We start from the raw sequence: 22,733 nt of genomic DNA on the forward strand, positions 1-22,733 counted from the left end.
CAACATAATTAAACAGGAATTGTCTCGACAGCAGCATCCGATGGCCTGCCTTGAGAATTAAAATAACTATAACCCTTAAACGCACTATGCCATTGGTCGCAACCCTTGCTTAGAGCGTATCCTAGACCCCTTACCTTCCCAAAACCGTTTAACTCCAAGCGAAACTTTTTTTTTCTGTTTGAGTATTAAGACACGGAATCCTGATTACAAGGACTATTGTATCGTGTTAACCATTTTTACTGTTATTAAGCATTTCCAGATCTATAACACAGTCCCTATAGGGACGTGGCGTTACATCGTGCTGCCACCTGGTTTTTTTAAGCGCAAGAGTGGAAAAGTGCTGAGTCATCGTCTAAAAATAGACGGCGTCCTATCTCGCCCAGCAAAACGAAGTCGATAAAGTAGTCGGTTTCGATGAGAAAAAGTGGAAAACGTGGTCTAAAAATAGCGACGCCATCCCCCTATGCTAGAAGAGCACGTGAAGCAACCGTTTTATACTCATACGGTTGCTGCTACCTCTGAACTTAAACCTAAGGCTGCCACCCTGAGAAGAACCCATGACTTTCCGCTTATGAGGCGAAACCCGTAACCATTCGGCCACAGGAGGTTGGCGAAACTTACTTGAGGATACCGTGGAGATTTTTCCTTATCCTTTTAAAAAGTGGAGCATCTACGAAGTGGAAACGGTAGCGGCTGTCATGGTGGGGTGAGAATCTGGTTCAGGTGGAATTTGTTTAAACAGTCATCACATTACATGGCGAAATCCAGTCTGCAATCCGCTAAAATCAAAACAATGAAAAGTTGACTTTCTTTCGAGCAAACAAAATAAAACCACAAAACGCCCCACTTCCGTTACACTGTAAAGACTTCTTTATTTACATTGTCCCTTACATATGTGATGTTGTATATTAAACTTATATATTAGTAATATTTCTAATGATTTTTTGTTATGCATTTTTTTCTGTTTCTTCATCGCTCTTTTCATTTTTTTTTATTTTTTTTAATTCATTCTCCACCTCACATCGCGGATATCTTGTTTTGTTTTTTTGTTTAGTTGTTGCTGACGCATTCTTTCTGGGATATTCTAGAGCTTTTCTCTCCGCGTTCTGTGAGTGAGTCTTTCATAATTTTATGTTTTCGCTTCACTCCACAATTACTGGTATAATTTTTTTCAAGTTGATTTTTTGTTCCATAACTCGCCTAAAAGTGTGTGTTTGTTTTGTTTTTAACTTCGCCGTAAATTTCAGTTGGTAGATGTTTGCGTGTGTGTTTTACTGTTTTTGTTTCAGTTTTGTTTGCGGGGGACTTGAAGAGAAATAGTTGTTGTTGTTGGTAAGAGTGTTTTTTTTTACGGAATGTTTTACGTATTCATGTTTTTTTTTAATTTCATTTTCAGCAAAGCGAAACTCAAAACTGTTCTAAATGCAAGCCGCCTGTTAATTTATTGTTTATTTTTTTATTTTTTTTTTCTGTGTTAAGTTTGGGGGGTTGGAGATTCCAAAGTGAGTGGTGGTGGTTGAAGAGAATAGCGAGTAGAGAAAATCAGAAGAAATTGTTCACCCAGCTTTCAAGAGTGATTTAGCAGCTAAACTTAAAAAAAAACTTGAATGGCACAAAATGTTTATTACGATGATTTTTTTATTTTACTACTTTTTTGAGGGGGAAATAAAAAAACTGAAATCAGTCTCTAGCAGCGCGTGTGAGTGGTTGAAATTAAATGAGAATTGTTTTTTTTTTGTTTTATGCAAAACTACTTTTGGTGGGAAATTAGGGCGCTCGTCGCAATTCTGTGTTTGTGTTTGAGTTTAGGCCATCTTGAATTTTTTTTCTGCGGGGGGTGGCGTTCACTGTTTAGTTAGGGATGTCAAGCGATTCTTTTTACTTGCTTGAGAGCATTTTTTGTTCTTTGTTTAGTTGGTTAGTTTTGGTTAGTGAGAAAGGGTGTGCCTCAGAGCTTGGACGTGTTTTTTTTGTTCGATTTTTGCGCAACTCAAATGCGGCAGGCGATTTTTGCGTTCTCTTTCTGTTGTAATTCTCTAGTGCCTCTACTCTTTGCGTTCTTAAGAATTCAAAGAGAGATTAGTGTGTTCGTGTGAGAGTTATTTTTTCTTCTTTTCTGTGATTATTGATTTTTTGTTTGCTTAGCATTTCCATCTAGATATTAAATGATCCATCCAATACAGCTTCTTTTGTGGTTTATTTTGCGTTGGCTTTTTTTTCAGAGGTGGTCAAAATGCAACAAAAAATGTTTTTCTTCTCTCTACATCGGTGTAACATCGTTTTACAAATTACTATGCTAGTTACAATGACAATTATAATAGCAAATCGTTTTATTTGTTTTTCTTTGTTTGCAATAGTTGGTTTGCTGTAATTCAAAAAGCTAGTTTTTATATGATATTTTTCCCTTCTTTCTAATCTGCCCTCGAAAAAATGCACATTTCCCGCGTCCCGGAACCGGGGGAAAACCCGTCGAATCGTACGCCGGGCAGCCCACACCCGTTTCCTCTACGAAAAAAATAAAACAGTTAAAAAGTCTTCTTATCCACAATTTACTGTTTTTTTTTTGCTGGCGCAAATTTTAGATTTCATTTAAAACGACTGAGAGAAATTTCTACCTACTATTTTTTGCTTTAAGTGTGTATCTCTTTTTTTTTCTTTATAAAATCTGCTCTGTTTTTTGTAGTCATTTCAATTCGCGTGTGTTCAAACCCAACAAACTCAAAAAAATTGGGGGTTAAAAAGTCTGAAAACCGAAAATTCGACCATTATTCGCACCGTTACCCGATTTCATTTTTCGCACACTGAGAGAAAGTCAATTCACCGTTTGCCCTAACATTTAACGCGCCCAAAAAGCTACCTTTTCTTGTTGGCTTTGCGAAACGATTCCTTTAAATGGGTTGTTTTTTTGTTTGTTTGCACTTTATTGCTATAGGTTTAATTTTAACTAATTCTGCTCTGTGTTAAGGATTATTGTTTTGTTTTATCTTCCTTTTAAAAAAAAGTTATAAGTAATTGTATAAATAATAGTTTTTTTTTCTTTAATATATGCTTTCGTCCTATACAGCGTATTTCATTTGTTTTATACCATACTTTAACAATAAAGTATTAATCGTCATCTTTCTCCCTCACAAAGTGTATTAGTAATCAGATTTTTGCCCTATAAATACTCGTTCGAAAAAATAAAAATAAAATAGTTGCCTTGAAAAAATGCGAACCAAAAACAGAAAGAAAAAAAAGACTGCCTCAGTTTAAAAATAAAACGTTTATTTGTTCTCTCTTACGTTCTGCGAATCATTAGCATGCCTTTTTCTTTATAAATATGTAACATCTATACTCTATTAACTTGTAGCCTTTCCTTATTACGTTTAAACTTTGCCTTTTCTGTTCTGTAAGAATGAGTTTGTTTTGTTTTACCATACCTTTTTCCTCCTTGCGCCGTACACAAGATAAATGCTGCCGATTTTACTCCATCACGATACGATAATTTTAAAAGTAAAAAAAAAAATCAGGAAGGAAAACCTAAATAAAAAAAAATCATTTTCCAAAAACAAACAACGCAAAAGTAGGCCGCGAGCGGCGCGCACCAGCGCGCGTTCACGCTCTCTCTCTTGCGAGAGCGTCGCCCAAGCCTACCACGATCGCTTCAGTTTGCTTCAAATTTCTCCCTCTCAGTTTCTTCGTTCATCGCGTTCGCGACTCTACAGCGTTGAGTGACTTTTCGTTACTTGCTCTTCCCTTTTTCAATTTGAGTGTGTGTGTGTGTTTGTGATTTTCTCCCGCTACTACTGTTACCTTCTCTCTCTCTCTCTGTCCTTCTCACACTATTTGCTTACAAATCACCGTCGCTGGAGTCGATCGAGTAGTCTCAGGCGTAAAACTCGCGATTGTTGGCGTTCTTGGCGTAGGTGTTGGCCGTCGGCGACCGCTTCGGCTCGTCCAGCGCGTAGCTGCCCTCGTCCTTTTTCCGCATCCGGTACACGATGAACATGACGACGAGGATGGCGCAGAGCAGGCCGACCACCGCGCCGCCGATCACAGCTGGAAAAAATAAATAAAAAAGAATAATCCAATGAGATTTTAAAACGAAACCGTGAGTAATGAGAACATTGCGGCAAGATAGTAAGCAAGAGAGCAACTCTCGTTTCTCTCGATTTCTCGTAAAATGGTGTAATGCAAATGGGGGAACTCGAGAGAACGGAGAACTGCACTCGTACTCAGTGTCTTTCTCTTTTTTCGATAATAAAATTGATTTGAAAAGTTGACAACTTTTTTTTGACTAAAATGTTTGAAAGAAAGCAGTTTAACACTCTACTGCCCAAATTTTTTATTCGATTTTTTTTATTTTTCCCGTGTTTAGGAGGTTATTTTGAGCAACTTTTGTTCTACGAAAAACTTTACTTCTCTTGTTTTATCTTTTTCTTGTTTCATTTTTAGTATTTTAATTTGCATTTATCTTGTTAAGTTTATGTTTGTATTCGGTAGTATTTGGCCTATTCTATCACCTCCTATCATTACATTTTGCCCATCGAATTTTTTAAGTAACTTTTTAAATTTTTTGCATGTTTTTCACATTTTCTGCTATAAAATTATCATTAAAATTGTAAATAAATGTGTAGAGGCATAGTCTGGGGCACTAGAAAAATTACTGCATACTTATTTTTACTTAAAATATAAGAAATTTTAGTAAAAAACACTGCTAAAGTTGAGTTGAAAGTTGGTTGAAAAATGGATTTTCGGCGATTTTTTAAACCGAAGCCCGTCTAAAGGCGGGGTTGAATTGTAGAGGGTTAATCTTATCTTTTAAACAAATATTTTATTTTTGTTTGGTCAAATGACAAATAGCATTTTTCAAGATTTTCGCCAAAAAATCTGTTTTTAATTTTTGTATTTATTGGTTTGATTCGATTCAAATAAAGCATTTTCCATCGGGACCACCCATAAACCACGTGAACACTTTAGGGGGGGGGGGGGGGGGTATTGCGATTGTCCACGATCCATACAAAAAAGTTTTTTTTGTATGGACAATAGTCCACGAGGGGGGGGGGGCGGGGGTTGAGATTCTCAAAAAAGTGTCCACGTGGTTTATCCATACAAATCTCCATACAAATTTGGAGGCTATCCATAGAAAATTACCTTGCAAATATTCAAAAATCTCTATCTTGAGAAGGGATTTTCTGATCGATTTGATGTCTTCGGCAAAGTTGTAGGTTATGATTAGAACCGTTTGGAAAAAATGGTACATTAAAAATACATTTTTCAAATTTAACTTCTCAGGCCGTTTCAAATATTTTGAAAGTTTATTGCCCCCCTTGAAAATCTTTCCGAAAAATTAGCGAGCAAAAACATTTTTTTTCTAAAAAGTTCAAAATTTTAATGGAAATAGAAGTCTTATCTTAACTGAAAACAATTAGAAAAGCATATTCCTGCGTTTAAAATCATGTTTAGTATGTCTGGGATCGATCAAAAATATTAACATTTTTTGTAAAATTTCGTTGCACAGTAGTGCAATCCTTTTTGCGAAAAAAAAAACTTCAATACTTGGATATTTTGAAAACCAATGATTGCAAAACAATTGGGCAGGTGTAAATGCATTTTAAAACACCTTTTTTTATTCAAATGTTAATACCATGACTTGGAATATAAATTTTCATATTTTTTATGAATGAATATAAAATTATATCGATAGTTCCCGCAGTTATGAAGATACTAAAATATCTGTAACAAAAATCTGGGTGCAAAAGCTCTGGGTGATGTGTACCGTTTAAAAAAAGAAAGCCTAGACAAAAAAAATATAAAAAATTAAAGCAAAACCAAATTTGCACACGAAAAGTATTTTTTGATATTTTTAAAAGGCTAAGCAAATTTCCTGACATTTGTCTTTGGTACTTTGAAAATCGAGCAATTAGAAAATTCTGTACAATTTTCAATTTTTGAATTTACAGATCTTACCTTTGCTGGCTAGATATGGTTTTGTAAAAAAATCTAATAACGAAAATTAAGTTTTTTTAAGTGCTATCGATTCGGCCCTAAATTTTCAAGTGATGTTATCTTAGAAACTTATTATCCGATTATTAATGTAAAAAATATTTCTGGTGTGAAAGTGATAAATTTTCGATAAAAATTATAAAACGTTGGTTTCTGTTTATCTGTGAGTGAAAAACATTCGATTTTGATGCAATTTAATTAAACATTGGTATAATTTCAGTACGATTATTCAGCCATTCCACGTCAAAAAGGAAGTCTCCAAATCAAAAGTGCTCCGATTTGCCTCAAATTTGGAGTGGGGGTTCTTTGGCCCAAAGAATCAGACCCATATTTTTTTGTTTGGCGCTTAGGGTGGTCCTATCCGAAATAGGGTGGTCCAAAAAATGGCATTTTTCGTCGATTTTCGCAAAAACTACATTTTTCCTATGAAAATTTCATTTGCCGTTTTCAAGGTCTCGGGTTCAAAGTTGCGTCTTTCAATTATGAAAATTTTGGTACCCGGACATGTATAGGTCATCGCTGAAATTTTCAAGTTATCGCAGTTTTAGTGAAAAAAGTTTATTTTTACCCGTTTTCGTCATTTTCCCATTTTTGCGCGCGGCGCGTCGAGAAACCCAGTTTTTATGTTAAAAAAATCATATCTCCGAAACGTATCCGCAATTTTTTGATATGTTATGTAAAATATTACAAGGAATCAGGGAAAAATATTTTCAGACATGGGCTCTTTGGTCCCGAGACCTTGAAAACGGCAAATGAAATTTTCATAGGACCTTTTCAAATATTCATCTAGTTTTTTTGGACCTCAACATATTTTTCTTTAAAAGTCGAACTAATAACATTTCTTTTGAATTGTGGCGCTCTAAAATTGGTTCAGCCGTTCCGGAGATATGATTTTTTGAAAAATTTGGTTTTTGCGAAAATCGACGAAAAATGTCATTTTTTGGACCACTCTATTTCGGATAGGACCACCCTAATCGCCAAACAAAAAAATACGGGTCTAATTATTTGGGCCAAAGAACCCCCACTCCAAATTTGAGCCAAATCGGAGCACTTTTGATTTGGAGACTTCCTGTTTGACGTGGAATGGCTGTATTATTATGTATAATAAAATCGATTAAAACAATATGTATGACAAAAACTCGAATGACACAAGGTCGAATGGGAAAAACCCATAAAATATTGAAGATATACTTCTTTATCGAATAGTTTTCAAGCATAAAAAAATGCAACAAAAAAACTAAGACCTTTTTTAAATCTTTTATTTTAAGCATTCGCATTTGCATGGGGATGGTGATCTTAGCGTGTTGTAGACTGGATTTCGTCATGTAGATGTGCTAAGTATGAACCTATTCAAAAATGAAAGGGGTGATACCGCTCCTCTGTAACAAGATATCAAAAATGGAGCTCGGATTCGTGATCAGGGACAAAAATTACCCCTTAGGACAAAGTATCACACTACACAGAATCTACAGGGGAGGGAGGATGCGTGGACATACCGTATCCTGCTTTTTTAGACATATTTAATGGACATTTTTCTGAAACTTTCGATCTTTTTTTCAGAAATGAACACTTTCCTAAAAAAATCGGTTCACATCTGGAGCAACAAGCAACATTTCTGTAAAGTACCGTAAACTGGGGTCAATCGGGACACATGGGGCGAATTAGGACAGCAGTTTTAACCATGTTGGAGCACAATATTTTGATTTTTCTGGTTGGTTTCGGTTAGAAAAGACTCAGGCCAACAAAATATGTACATCCATTTCCAAATTCAAAAGCTTTAAGTGCTCTAAAAACTGCTGTCCCTATTCAGACTGTAGTCCCGATTCACCCCAAATTGCAGTACTTCACAAGTTAAAAAAGTCCATTAAAAAACGGAAGTAAGTAAATTTTCTTTTTTTTTGTTTTTTCTGACAACATTAAAGAAATCATATTTGCTTTGCAAAATTTTGGTCAGTTATACTATATAGCTCAAAAATTGCGGGAATTTGTCTGCTAAATTATTTAAAAAAAACGAAGATGAAAAAATACCTTATTTTATTTTTTTTTGTTTTTTTTTATTTGTATGGAGCCTTGTTTAGGTGAACCAATGCCACAAAATGGATCCTTTGGACAAGAATAGGTCCCTAGAAAGTTTGAGCCAAATCAAAATACAGTCCAGACTCGATTATACGAAGGCCCCGGAAAAATTTCACTTCAGATAATCGAACCACGATTCTTTTTTTCGTTGTCTAATTTTTGATTGTTGAGCTTAAGTATGACCCCTGGACTACACTAAAATGATTCAGAATTTTTAATCCAAGATGGCGGCCAAAATGGCGATGATTAAATATTGAAAAAATGCATTTTATTTTTTAATAGACAATCAACAACTAAAATTTGACTAATATGGGGTCGCAGAACTCGAATTTTATGTTAAAAACACAAAAATATTTTTTTTTTTGTGATTCGTGATTATCCAAGGTCCCATACAAACCTTCGGTTATTCAGAACTTCGAATGATCAAGTCTGAACTGTAAATACAAAATAAAAGTGCATGAAATTAGCCGATTTCGTAGAGAATTTCTTAGTTTTAGCAAATCATAATTAGTTATTTTTAATTCCAGAAACAAACAATGCCAAGAATATCCAGCTTCCCATTATTCCACCAACTCGCCGGTTCCGAAATCCGGCTCCGGAACAATTTCCTATCGACTTTTGCCCATCCATCCATCCATCTATCGCAAAAAGGAAGGACTCATTTGCGAGACAAAGGCATTGATTTTGCGAAATTGGATTTAAATTTTAATGACGGCGACGAGGCTCACGGTTCTCCTGGCTTTGGTCGCTGCTGGGTTGAACGAAATTAATTACGAGCCGGGGCACAAAGTTGGCTCGTTAAGCCGACTAAAAAGCGAAAAGTTTGGCTGAATTTTAATGGAAGGGCCCAATCAACTAAATCCCTTTGGCTTGGTTTTTATGTTTTTGATGTAGTTGTTGACACAGGGGCGACCTTCGCTGGTTGATGGAAAAGGTGGGAAGGTCAAGAACAATAAATTATTTGCACATTAATAAGAAAGTTAAATAAGAGAGCGCTGCTGTTAAGGGTGTCCCCCCCCCTCTTTCCCACCAAAAACAACCAACTTCGACGACGAATTGGTTTGGGACGACCTTAATAAATAATCCGAAATTACCGCAAAAGCACTACCATCTGGCCGTATGGGGCCGGCACAGGTTCCACTCCTCTAGGCCTCTCGGAGTGTGTTTATGAATTTGAACGACTTGTTTGTCGGGGAGTGGATTTTGCAAAGGCCCGGCATTGGAGGGAGGAGGAAAGGGGGAGGGACACTGTTCCTGCCTGGCGCAGGAAAGTGACTTTGTCCATTAATCACGTGGGCATAGCTAATTTTTGCCACCTTCAGCGTTTCTGCCTTGCTTTGGTACATGCTACTTGTGTGAGAGAGCACAGACAAATGGACCAGGTTTTTTTAAGTTTTTGGCAAGTTGGAATTGAATAGCCAATTGTCTGAATTGAATTTTTGAGATAGACCAATTGGGCTAAAATTTTAACTGACATATCTTGAAAGTCAGCTATTTTTGAAAAGCTTTGCAAATTTTCTTTGATAATTTAAAATCTCTTGAAATCGAGAAATTAGTTTATGAGATATAGCCTTACTAGGGTACCCAGAAAAAAAATCCCTGCTCCAAAAAGCGGAAAATGGTTTCTTGGGTTATTTTAAGCATCTGTGTAAATTTTGAGCTAAATTGGTTATGATTTACCTATTGATACTCGAGCCTCAAGTCGGTGTATTTTTTTTTTCATCCAAAAATGACATTTTTAAATCGCTAATAACTTTTCAGGATCCAGTTTTACAGCTTTGGCATATTCTATAAAGTTGTAGAACATTAAATTTCCAATTATAATCTCACTTTTGAGAATATTTGGATGAAAGTTGCGCGCCCCGCAGACCAAACTGTAAGAAAATTGGGTTTTTCATACATTTTTCCGATTTTTCCCATACAAAATTCACCCTCGAGTATCAATGGGTAAATGTTGACCGATTTTGCTCATATTTGACCCAGAGTCCTAAAATAGCTCAAGGAACAATAATCAGCTTGTGGAGCGAGGTTTTGAAAAAAAAAAAAACGTCCCATATTCTGGGCACCCTAAGCCTCACAAAAAAGTTCGATTCGGTGAAAATGAAAAAAAATAATTCAATCTCAAATAAAACACAATTAAAATTTTCAACTTAAATTTTTAAAATTTGTAAGTGAGTGGTTCGTTACGATTTCGCAAATCGACTTTTCTCTGTATTTTTTTTTATTTAGATGAAACTGCATATCCTGTTTCATAAGAAACAATTTTGCATCATTAATTTTTCCATAAAAGTCTCCATACAATTTTGGGGGCTTGTCATACAAAATGGGTATTAGGGGAAATATGCCCATTTTAAGCCTAATAAGCGGTCGTGTTTGAATGATGCTGGATAATCTGGATTGTTCCTTGAAATTCACTCAAACCAATTGTCTGAATTGAATTTTTGAGATAGACCAATTGGGCTAAAATTTTAACTGACATATCTTGAAAGTCAGCTATTTTTGAAAAGCTTTGCAAATTTTCTTTGATAATTTAAAATCTCTTGAAATCGAGAAATTAGTTTATGAGATATAGCCTTACTAGGGTACCCAGAAAAAAAATCCCTGCTCCAAAAAGCGGAAAATGGTTTCTTGGGTTATTTTAAGCATCTGTGTAAATTTTGAGCTAAATTGGTTATGATTTACCCATTGATACTCGAGCCTCAAGTCGGTGTATTTTTTTTTTCATCCAAAAATGACATTTTTAAATCGCTAATAACTTTTCAGGATCCAGTTTTACAGCTTTGGCATATTCTATAAAGTTGTAGAACATTAAATTTCCAATTATAATCTCACTTTTGAGAATATTTGGATGAAAGTTGCGCGCCCCGCAGACCAAACTGTAAGAAAATTGGGTTTTTCATACATTTTTCCGATTTTTCCCATACAAAATTCACCCTCGAGTATCAATGGGTAAATGTTGACCGATTTTGCTCATATTTGACCCATAGTCCTAAAATAGCTCAAGGAACAATAATCAGCTTGTGGAGCGAGGTTTTGAAAAAAAAAAACGTCCCATATTCTGGGCACCCTAAGCCTCACAAAAAAGTTCGATTCGGTGAAAATGAAAAAAAATAATTCAATCTCAAATAAAACACAATTAAAATTTTCAACTTAAATTTTTAAAATTTGTAAGTGAGTGGTTCGTTACGATTTCGCAAATCGACTTTTCTCTGTATTTTTTTTTATTTAGATGAAACTGCATATCCTGTTTCATAAGAAACAATTTTGCATCATTAATTTTTCCATAAAAGTCTCCATACAATTTTGGGGGCTTGTCATACAAAATGGGTATTAGGGGAAATATGCCCATTTTAAGCCTAATAAGCGGTCGTGTTTGAATGATGCTGGATAATCTGGATTGTTCCTTGAAATTCACTCAAACCAAGTACACCAGCGAGTAGAGCAACTTTTTGTGAACATTTATGTTTATTTTCACTTTTATTAAAAGTTATGCTATTTCTTTAACAAGCATTTAAAAAAAATATTTCAAAAATGCATTCTAATCAGTCGAGTGCATTGGGCCACGCCCATTTTCTTATTTCCAGCTTAGTTCTTTTTTTCTTCCAGTGTTCTTTTGGGTTTGCTTAGTGCTGCCAAAATTGATGAAATTTTAAGCGAACACTCACGAAAAGTCGCATTTATAGCGAAAGTTTCCTGGCAGCACTTGCTCACTCCAACAGGCGCTGCACCAGCATGTTGGTGGTGTTGGTGGTTTTGGTGGCCACCCTTTGTTCTTTATTTGCCTTCGCTTCTCGCTCGGTTTTCTTCATCCTTCGATTGGAATGGGTAGTTAAAATTGAAACGTCAAAAGATTTAGCGCGTTTGTTTTTTTTATGGCGCTTGCTAATTATTTACATGTTTCGGGATTATTTTTCAAGTGGGTGACTAACTAACGTGCAAAAGAACATGTTGCCGGTAGTTGGAAGCAATTTTATATCTTAAGCGCTTTGAAATCGTTAGCGCAAGTGAAAAGATATTGATGGCGACTTTCGTTAAGCAGTTAACCTCTCATCTTGCGTGTGGATGTGTGTGCCACCAAAATGATGAGAAATGGTCTCGCAAAATAGAAATTATGATCAAAAGTGCATTAAATTTGATCTTTTTGGCCAGTAAATGGCATAAATTTACGTGCTTGTTTGAGGCGTTGCTGTTGCTTATAAGTTTATAGCCTAAATAGTATTTTTGGCGCTTTAATCGAGCATCAAACTCTTCATATGACGAAGATAGGTGTTTGATTAGAAAGGGTATGTTTCCCCTATGTACAGTATGAAATGTTATAATTATTAGGACTTTTTGGAAAAAATTGTACTCGGATTTTTTTTCCGATATTTTTTTTAACTTTTTATTAGGCCGTTGCAAATATTTTTTAAAGCTTTTGTCCCCCTCCTCCCCTTTTAAAATTGGGCTGAAAAATGAGGGGGCAAAATATTTTTTTTTCAAAAAAATACAAATGGTAATGGAAATAGAAGTCTTATCAACTGAAAACAAAATCAAATGCATTTTCCTGCATTTAAAAATCATATTTAGCATGTCTGGGATCGACCAAAAATATTTTGAATTTTTGTGAAATTCCTTTGTAGAGTAAAAGAGTTCGTCAATGCTTAGATATTTTGAAAACTAATGATTGTAATACTACTGGGCAGGTGCAAAATACATGTTAAAACTCATTTACATTAAAATGTGCTTGTTATTTCAATTATTATATTTTTTTACCCCCTCCCCCTCGAATTTGACCAGAGTCAAGGTACATTCAAAAATATTTGCAACGGCCTTATTTAAAAGCAAAACTTCTAAAAATTTTTTTTTTATTTTCGATTTTTTATATGTTTCAGTGGACTATAAAAGACATTTTCTGTGCGTGATGATGCAAAATCTGAGGAGGTATGAGTTTTATGCAAAACATTCAAAAACTGGACAAAAAAGTTATTAAAAATAATTTTAAAACTAAAATTAAATTTTCAGTCGACTTTTTTTTCTCTTTGTTCTTTTGTGCATTTTATGCTTCTTGAAAGAAAAGCAAATTTTTGTTGGTTCAGGTTTTTGATATTTAAAAAAAACACGATAATTCTATATCCAACGATAATTTGCCAAATAAATTCGAACAATATTATTTATCAAAACATCTGAGATCCGGTTTTAAAAAAGTACTAAAGGGAATAATGGATTAACTTAGGATAATAGAATCATGATCAATTTTTTTTTTATTTTTTTTTGTTTTCTTAGTTTAAACATCGAATTAGAGTTCTGCGACCCCATTTTAGTCAAATTCGAATAGTTGATTTATTAAATTACATCATGCATTTTTTTTCTTCAATAATTTTATATTGGATTTGAAAATTCTAAATCACGTAGTTTAGGGTTCATACAAATATTCTTTTTTTTTGTGATTCGATTATTCGAAGTGTATTTTTTGGAAGCTCGTCGGATCGTTTTTTTTACTCGTTGGAAAGGTCTTTTAAATACCATTCTAAAAATGACGAGTTTTCTTACATAAACCAATCTTGTTCCAATCTTTAGGAATTTAGCCAAAACCATTTTTTAGCATAACTTTTGAAGTACTTAGCTAAACCTAATACTTTCAATAGCGACTTTACAATATTTTTTTTTGTAATTTTAGAAGGTTGAAAATTACCTCAATTATTTTACATCAATTTAGACTGAAAAAGTGACATTACACCAGAAAAGTGGTACTCCTTCCCAGATGTAATATTACCGTATTTTTTTTTTCTGTGTTATGGAATCCCAAAACGGATCAAATGAATACAAAACGGACAAAATTGGTTCAGCCAGTGCCGAGATAATCTAGTGACAATTTTTTGATCGACATCCCACCACAATTTCTGAGTTGATATGTATACGTGAAGTTGGGTCTGGGAGGTCAAATTAAGAAATTTTGAAGTGATTTCAGTAAAGTGAGGAAGACAAAAAAAGCAAAAAATAAGTCCAGAAATAGTTCTAAAATAGTAGTTTATGCAACAAGTTGCAAAAGAGGATTTTTTCAGCACGAGTCGTACATTTATCCAACGAGGTTCACCGAGTTGGATAAATACGAAGAGTGCTGAAAAAATCAAGTTTTGCAACGAGTTCCATACAACATTTTTTGCAATTCCGAAAAACACCCATTGAGTGAAATTTTAAGTTAAATTTTCATGTATGTTGTCAATAAATCGTTTAAATCAAAAAAATATTGAAAAGTGTTACTTTTCGAAACAAGTGCTGAAAAGTAGAACTTTTCAGCATTTATTTTGAAAAGTGTTGCTATTCGATTCTGTTATTTTTGGTACAGAAAAGTAGACTATTTCGTCGTTCAAGAATGCCAGGAAAAGTAAGTAGTTTCACGACGGAATTGCAAAAATACTTTTAGTTATTTTTTTTGTTCAACTTGAAGTAAAAACAAACCAAAAATGACCAATTTTTTTTAACAGTTTACTTTTGATTACACAATGTTTTTCTTGGAAAAAATACAAAATTTTCAGGCTTTTTTATTTAAAAAAAAAATGAAGAAAAACACATTCCCTTATCTGTGGCGTTGCTGTTGACATCTGGAGAGGCGTATGACCCAATTTCGAGTAGTGCGGCCCTTTGGAAGGGGGAGTTGTTGTAAGTAGAATATCACATTAGAAGCGAGAGCAAAAAAAGGTAGTGAAAGTAAGTGGAAGAAGAAGTTTTACACTGCGTGCTTGGTTAAGTAAATAAACGAATGCACGAGCGTTTGTGGCAGTTCATGAGTGAGTGGCAGAAGCAAATTTGTTTGTCGTCATTTGCCGCCATTTCTCGTGATTTTTTACGTAAAATAAAATACTTTAGAAGTGCGGCAAACTACGGCAGTTGAAGATATTCGAGAAAAACACTCTGAAAAAGACAAAATGGGGTAAAATGGACCACTTCCCGTCATTTGCGCTAATGAGAGTACCACCAAAAGATTCCTCGTAATTTTTTACACTTTTGATAGGCAGAAACTGGGGGCATCAAAAGATCCGTTTTTTCACCCGTTTTTGCCCACTGTGCGGCGGCTGCAATTTTTGCCCGCACTTCTCTATGGTAAAAAAGTTGCGAGTTTGTGTCCCCTAAACACTTAATTTCAAAAAAATAAAATATTTTAATTTTTTAAAACTGATTTTGGGAACTTGTTATTTTATTTTTTCTGAATAGACCGCATCAAAACCTACAAATTTGCCAAAGACACCAAAGCGATCAGAAAATTCCTTCAAAAGATACAGATTTTCGAATATTAACGAAGCATTTTTGCATGGACAGCTGCAAAAAAAATTATAGAGACTTGTATGGATGAATCAATGACACAAAATGTCTTCTTTGGTCATAGGAAAGTTCCCCGCACCCCAAAGTTTGAGCCAAATAAAAAAAAAATCCATAAACGGAGTTCTGGGATATTTGATATCACCAGTATTAATACATCCAGCTTATTTTTTATGGCTTTTTCAACCGTTCTATGCATAAATGTATCATGTATATAGGAAACTTTTTGTGACTTCGCACAATTATGCGTAAAATGGTATTTGAGAGCTCAAAAATTCAAAAAAACAATGGAACAATTTGAATAATAAACATAGTTTCGAAAGGACTATAGATGACCGACACACGTACCTGCGAGAATGCCCGGCTGCGCGAAGAAGCTGGCGGTCCGGTCCTCATTCTTGGCGTTCATGATCAACACGCCGCTGCCGCCGTACGCGTTGTTGTTGTTGTTGGTGCTGTCGTGGCCAGTGCCACCGCTTCCGCCAGCGCCGCCCTCACCGTTCGTCGGCGTAATGTGCTGCGTCTGGCTGATCTCGAGGTCCCCGTCCGGCGAGTGCTTTATGCTGGTGCCGCCGGACGACGATTTGCCGTCCTTGCCGGTGCCGGTTGACACTGTTGAAGTGGAGGTTTTTTTTTTGTTTTGGGTATAAAGATGATAATTAGTAAATTTGGTTTTGTTGAAGATCGCTTAACACACAAATTACTTAAAACTATCTTAAAAAGGCCATGCATGATCAGTACACTAGTAACGACTTATGAATGTAATAGTTGAGGTTGGTAAAGCGTCGAAAGGGCACACTTATGATCTGTAACGCGTTAAAAATAAAGGTCAACGACATGCCTTCCAAGAAACGATGTTATGAAGGCTTTGACACGCTGTGATTTTTCGAGTTAAAATCACTCAAATCTAACCATTTGGCTCTTTTAATCATTTCTTAGTAGGTTCGATTTTGACCAAAACTCAGTGATTGTGACGTGTATAATTGGAGAAGATGCATGTCAGTCAGATCGTTTATGTCAGTATCCAAACCACTAGCGGTGGGTCTACGATATGACTATCAAGCAGCTTCTGTTTGAATTCCTCAGTCCTAATTTTGCAACTGAGGATATCTCGGAAACAGTTGGGTCGAAATTCAGTATTTAATTTATTTTGTGAAATTTTCTACTATATTTCTATAAAATAACTTTTATTTTTAAATCAAGCCTATTTTTTAAGTTAGAAAAATACTTCTTTTACATTTTTTTGTAATGTTAGGTTCGATTCTAAAATCCTAAAATTATTATTATCGGAAATTAAAATGTCGCATGTCGGTTTTGGGACAAAACGAGTTAAGAACACCATTTTGTGCAGCTTTCAATGTTTGACCTTCACAGATCCTCAAATGTTGATACCAATCCTGCGGTATTCAACAAAAACCCTAATTTCGTATAAGAATTTAGCTTTGCAAGTTTATTTTGACTGAAATTTGCTGGAATGCGGGCATAAAAAAAATAAATCAAAATTTAAAAAATAGAAAATCATTTATTTAATTTCTGATATACCTATTTAAAATTGCCAAAAATTTTGTAAGTCTGTCAAATCAAACGCTCAGGCTCATTCTTATGCGAAGTTCGCTGAATTTTTCAATAAAAATATTTGTAGTTCATATCATTCAGTTCAAGACGGTGAATTTTTGTAAAAGGTTTGTGCATTATTTTATTTATTTTGTAGGGGAGCTGGGGGTAAGACGGCCAGGCGTGGTAAGATGGCCACCCCACTGTTTTAATAAGTATACTAATGAATATTACTAAAATGTTTAGCAATACTGTTCCTCACGGTAAATAATGCATATGGAGTCACCTTTGCCAAACATATTGTTTGAAATAGTATAAAAAATGCTCAAAATAAACAACTAATTTTTTAACTTGAAACTGGATGTAACTTTCATGAACTACAACTTAGGCATTTTTGTTAGATAACAACATGTTTTCCTGTCTTCAAATATTTTTTCATGTTAAATTGAAATTTTCCATAGATTATGTCCCTCGGAAAAATTAAAAAAAGGCGATGAGCTATTTGCAAAAAAATTAAAAAAAATATTTGGCCACCTCCTCCGGGGGTAAGACGGCCACCCGGAATTTGTACATTTTATTTGATATAGGTTATATTTTTGACGGATTTTTGACTATTAAGACATATTTGTAGATAAGGAAAAGCATTTTCAATAAAACTATCCATTTTTAATCAAAATGCTGATAACTACCGTTTCGACAACATTCTCAGCAAAACTTATTGAATAGTATGAAATCCTATCAAACTTTTCATAAAAATCGTGAATTTAATATAGTTTACATAATTTTGATTTACTTATTCTTATCGAAATACAAAAACTAATTATTTTGCATCAAATTGTGTTTGTTTTGTAGTAAAAATTCACAGTTTTACATAAAATGTTGTCGCAATAATATGAAATTCACTGAGCCAAAATATTAAATTTTTTAACATTCCAACGCCCAAGGCTCCAAAAAAGTTGGAACGGTAACTTCAACTCGCTGGTTCTTGGGCATAACTCACCCAATCAAGACGATTCTTTTTTCCAGTGATTTGTTAGGATGTCTAGATGATCCTAGAACTTTGCAGAACTCAATTTGATCAAATCTGTAATTTTTGCGATCAAAAACATCGTTCCAACTTTTTTTTTCGCGTGTAAAAAAAAATTCGCCAAAAATTCCGCGGAGGCAGTGTTTTTGAAAAAGTTGGAACGATGTTTTTGGTCGCAAAAATCACAGATTTGATCAAATTGAGTTCTGCAAAGTTCTAGGATCATCTAGACATCCTAACAAATCACTAGAAAAAAGAATCGTCTTGATTGGGTGAGTTATGCCCGAGAACCAGCGAGTTGAAGTTACCGTTCCAACTTTTTTGGGAGGCTTGGGCGTCCGTGTAAGTTGGACATGCGTTGGGCGTTCCAGTGTTAAGCAGCATTTTTCTTCACATTTGAAACCTGATTTTTTTCAACCAAAATAGTTATTATGTTCAGAGAAGTCTGTTCAACCAACTATGTAGGTGTTTTGGTGGATTTAGCAAAGTTATTAAGGTTAATTTAAAGTACTGACCGTCTTACTCCACATGAGTGGCCGTCTTACCCCGCGTATTCTATATATATATGACCGATTCTTTCGTGACGGGACAACGTTTGTACGCATATGTTTTCAGTTTTTTGCGGATAACTTTAAAATCTGTGGGAAAAGGTACCAATGTTTATACAAATTTGGAAAGTACATTAAATTTCCAATAAGATTCACTCCAGCAAACATTTAAAAACACAAAGTTTGAGTCAAGTGAGATACAAATGTAGCGTGACGGGACAACATCGTACAATTGGATCATTGCGATTTTTATACACAAAAGTGAAGAACTCTGCTCTCCTAGTAAGTTTTTGGAAAAACCTTTTTCTACACTTGTTTCTAAAATGAAAAACGAAGATTTTGCTTCCTGGATCACCCAATTTCGTCAAATTTTGTTGATTTGACAGGTACTTCTTTTCGTGACGGGACAACGCAGATATTTTGTAAAAGAGGGTTTTGCTCGCGTTGTCCCGTCACGGAATGAAGCAATTGTGAAAATCTCTACTGACTAGTCAACTTGAACTAATTTAGGGTCGCTGAGCTCGAATATGACTCCTAGAATACTCCAAAGTATTCAGGGAATGTGAAATCCAAGATGGCGGCCAATATGGCGGTGCTAGAATATTCGATATTTTATGAAGAAATGTAACTGGCAATGAACAGGTCAAATTCAATAAAGGTTTGCTGAACTCGAATATGAGCCCTAGAATATTCCAAAATACTCAGGGAATGCGCAGAAAATGTGCAATCCAAGATGGCGGCCAATATGGCGAAGCCAGATTTTTTATTAGATATGTAACAGGCAATCAACGGATCAAATTTAACTAATTTGGAGTCGCTGAACTCGAATATGAGCCATATAATACTCCAGAGTACTCAGGGAATGTGCAATTCAAGATGGCGGCCAATATGGCGAAGCTAGCTATTTAGCTACTTATTTATTTATCTGTCACCGTATTTGGCATTATTCTGCATAGACTATTTTAAGGACTTCAGAATATTCTAATGATTATATTCGAGTTCATCATCCCGAAATTAATTAAATTTGACCTGTTGACTGCCAGTTACATGTCTGTATAAAAAAATCAAATATTCTAGGTTCGCCATCTTGGCCGCCATCTTGGATTGCACATTCCCTGAGTACTTTGGAGTATTATATGGCTCATATTCGAGTTCAGCGACCCCAAATTAGTTAAATTTGACTAGTTGATTGAACTTAAAAATCCTTTCATGGTGGTTTTTCCATTCAGCCGCCATATTAGACGCCATCTTGAATATCTCGCTTCCCTTTGAGACTCAGGAAAATTTGGATTCAGGAGTGTCGATTTAGTCTAGATCGACACGACAAATGAGCACCTTTTTTGAATTCGTGCCTTGACCAAAAAATTGGCGTGACGGGACAACGCAAACTTGCGTCAGTCGTAACTCTGGTTCCTTTTGACCAATTTTCGATTTCTAATAAGCATTTCAAAGGATTTTCCGAGTACGAAGAGAATCCAAAATATGATGCAAATCCGATTTCACGAACTATTGCAAATTAAACAATTGTCATTTTTCGTGACGGGACAACGCTTCTATATACCCCCTTTTTAAATGTCCTGTATAATTTTATACCTACAGAATCTGCTTTTGTCAATAAGAGGGCTTATAAAAGAGTCATTTTACTATAAAATTCCGTTTAGAATGATTAAATATCTGCATTCCATCCATTAATTTGAGCAATTATTTAAAAAATTTGGGAAAATTAAAAAATTTCAGCGTTTATACATTTTACAAATTTTTCTCACAGATATGTTTAGAATAGGAACTTTGGTGTGGAAATATGTTTTTTGTGTTGTTCAAATAGTTGGAAAACATGGAAAATTATCAGAACCATCCAAAGTTCAACTTGAAAAAATGACTGCTTGGTAAACAAGTGCTAAGAATCGGTCATATACAATTTCAATTTTTTTTTAAATTGCTGAAAAGTATTGAAAATTGGTTTTTCGACCAACTAATTTATGTCATTTTTATAATGGACTGCTAGTAGAACAACATGTACGTAATTTGAGATCAAAATAATCTGTTGTGTAAATTTTATGAGACTTCTAACTTAGGGTGGCCGTCCTACCCCCATCTCCCCTAAATGAAATTTAATATTTTTGTTTGTTTTTTTCTCGTACATACAAGTTTTCATATAATTAATCAAAAAGGCTATTCAAATATTCAAAAACCTGTGTCTTGAGAAAAGTTAGAGGTAATGAAGCATTAAAAAAAAATAACCCGCTTTTTCAAGTCGAATTTTCAAATTAAAAATAGATTGCGCTGAAACAATTTTTCAAAAATCTTATTTCAGTGCCTTGCTTACAATATTTGGAAAAATATGACTTTGAAAACGAGCACAGAAAAAAAAAGTTGTATTTTGGAAGATTGAAAATTTGGTTAGTTGAATATTACCTCTTTTAGAGTAATTTTACCTAAAAAATGTCTAAAAATGTGAACCTCATGAAAATTCACCAGTCGAAAAAATTACCCAAAAACATTAATTTTCAATAATGTTTAAGAATAATATGAAAGTTTTGAAAATATTTTTATTGAAAAGAACTTGAACTTATACTGCAACAGGTTTAAAAAATCACGTTATCAACATTTTTTAAGTGGTTAAAACGGTGCGTTACAATATCTGTAGTTTATTGTTGAAATTGTTGTAATATAAAAAGGACTTACACTGAATCAACACGTTTTAGCATTGTATTAATTGATTTTTGATTTTATTTTATGATTTCAACACAACACAAGCAAATAAACTTCAATCACTTTTCAAAAACAGGAAATATGCCAAAACTGATATCCCAACAATGGCAACGTAAAAAGCAGCAATAACATAGGCAACATATTTCTCAATTGAATCATCCAAGCCAACAGCACCATCCTCTTCACAGAACAAATACTTTTCAGAAAGCCGTTCATATTTTTTGCAATCGCACGGTTCATTTTGGACTGGCCCAACTTTTTCCTTCTCGAAATCAAGTCCACCAAGGATTTTTCCGTTACGATTCAAATTTTCAACCCTCATTCCACCCCCATCGAGAGTCGTCAACCGCAGACGATCATTCCGCACCCTTTTGCATTGATCTGTCTCGTTTTCAAAGCGCCGGAAACACTTCAAACGACCACTCGGAACATGCCGCACTAATTCCAGCGTTAAATCGTAATTGTACATTCCCTTTTGGCGGCAGCGTGCTGAAAGTTGGAGCTTGCTTGGATCGATATTATCCTCGTTTTGTGTGACAAACATAACCTCCATTGCTACGCAAAAGGGTTCCGAATTACTTTCAATTATGTCTAGGAATGATCCTTTGGAGTTGGTACCGCTTTGAGCAGATTCTCGTTGAATCACGGGTGTTAGGTTTTCTGTTAGGAAGTGGTTCAAGGTGCAGTTGGGATGGGCGGGTTCGGCTCCGTCAATGGAACAGTCGCTCAGCACGCAGATTAGTTTTGGGGTTGCTTCGGGGAGAATGACCAGGAGTAACAGAAGCAGCATTTTGATCGCAATGCCTTGAATAAACTATCAAAAAATGTTGTGTTTTCCGTGACTTTGTATCTAGATATTAACCTCGATGTCATTATCTGCTAGCCTGATTTGTAACAGAGTCAACAGTTTAACGGCTTACGACACTTGGGTGTCTTGACATTTCAACGAAAATGAGTATATTGCAATCACCCCCAAAATTACAACGATCAATCCAGCCGCCACTCCGTAGGCAATAAGTTTCTCATCGGCGGAGTCAACGAGGCAGTCAATATACCTTCGAGCTAGTCTATCAAACTCTTTGCAGTCACATTCCGGATCCGCATCAAAGGTCCCATTCCCCTCCACAAACTTCATCCTTCCAATGTTTTCTCCACCTAGATCAAGATTTTCCACCTCCACGGAACGCCCAGCAACCCTAACCCTCAGAAGATCACCCCTCAAAGCCTTACATTGATCCGTCACGTTGTAGAACAGGTTCATGCACCGTAGGAGACCTCCCGAACCCCGAACAACGTCAAAGCTCAACACGTAAATAAACAATTCCGTGTTTTGGCACATTGTCCTCCCGCCAAATTTTCGCGCTTTTCCAGGGTCCTTAACGTTGGTGAATTGCGTCGAAAAGATAACGCAGCTTGGATCCGCCATCCTCGGATCCTCCGCTTTGACGGCTACGGGCATTAAATTCCGCTTGGTAAAGTGATCCTCGGTACAGTTTGGGTGAGCGGGTTCGGCACCGGGTATCGAGCAGTCGCTT

The 22,733-nt window shown here is 35.3% G+C and overlaps 1 protein-coding gene across 3 annotated transcripts in view; it reads right to left on the reverse strand.

Moving 5' to 3' along the window:
- Window positions 1–847: 847 nt before the first annotated feature.
- Window positions 848–22,733, reverse strand: part of LOC120419483 (syndecan) — a 69,941-nt gene continuing 48,055 nt past the window's right edge. For all 3 annotated transcript variants that reach the window (XM_039582168.2, XM_039582167.2, XM_039582166.2), the window contains exons 4-5: window positions 15,706–15,969; window positions 848–4,038 (exon numbers count right to left, since the gene is read on the reverse strand). In XM_039582168.2, the coding sequence (XP_039438102.1) occupies window positions 3,866–4,038; window positions 15,706–15,969 (437 nt within the window). In that variant the 3' untranslated portion in view covers window positions 848–3,865. The remainder of the gene's footprint in view (window positions 4,039–15,705; window positions 15,970–22,733) is intronic.

Source organism: Culex pipiens, chromosome 3 (genome assembly GCF_016801865.2).
Source record: "Culex pipiens pallens isolate TS chromosome 3, TS_CPP_V2, whole genome shotgun sequence".
NCBI lineage: Eukaryota > Metazoa > Arthropoda > Insecta > Diptera > Culicidae > Culex > Culex pipiens.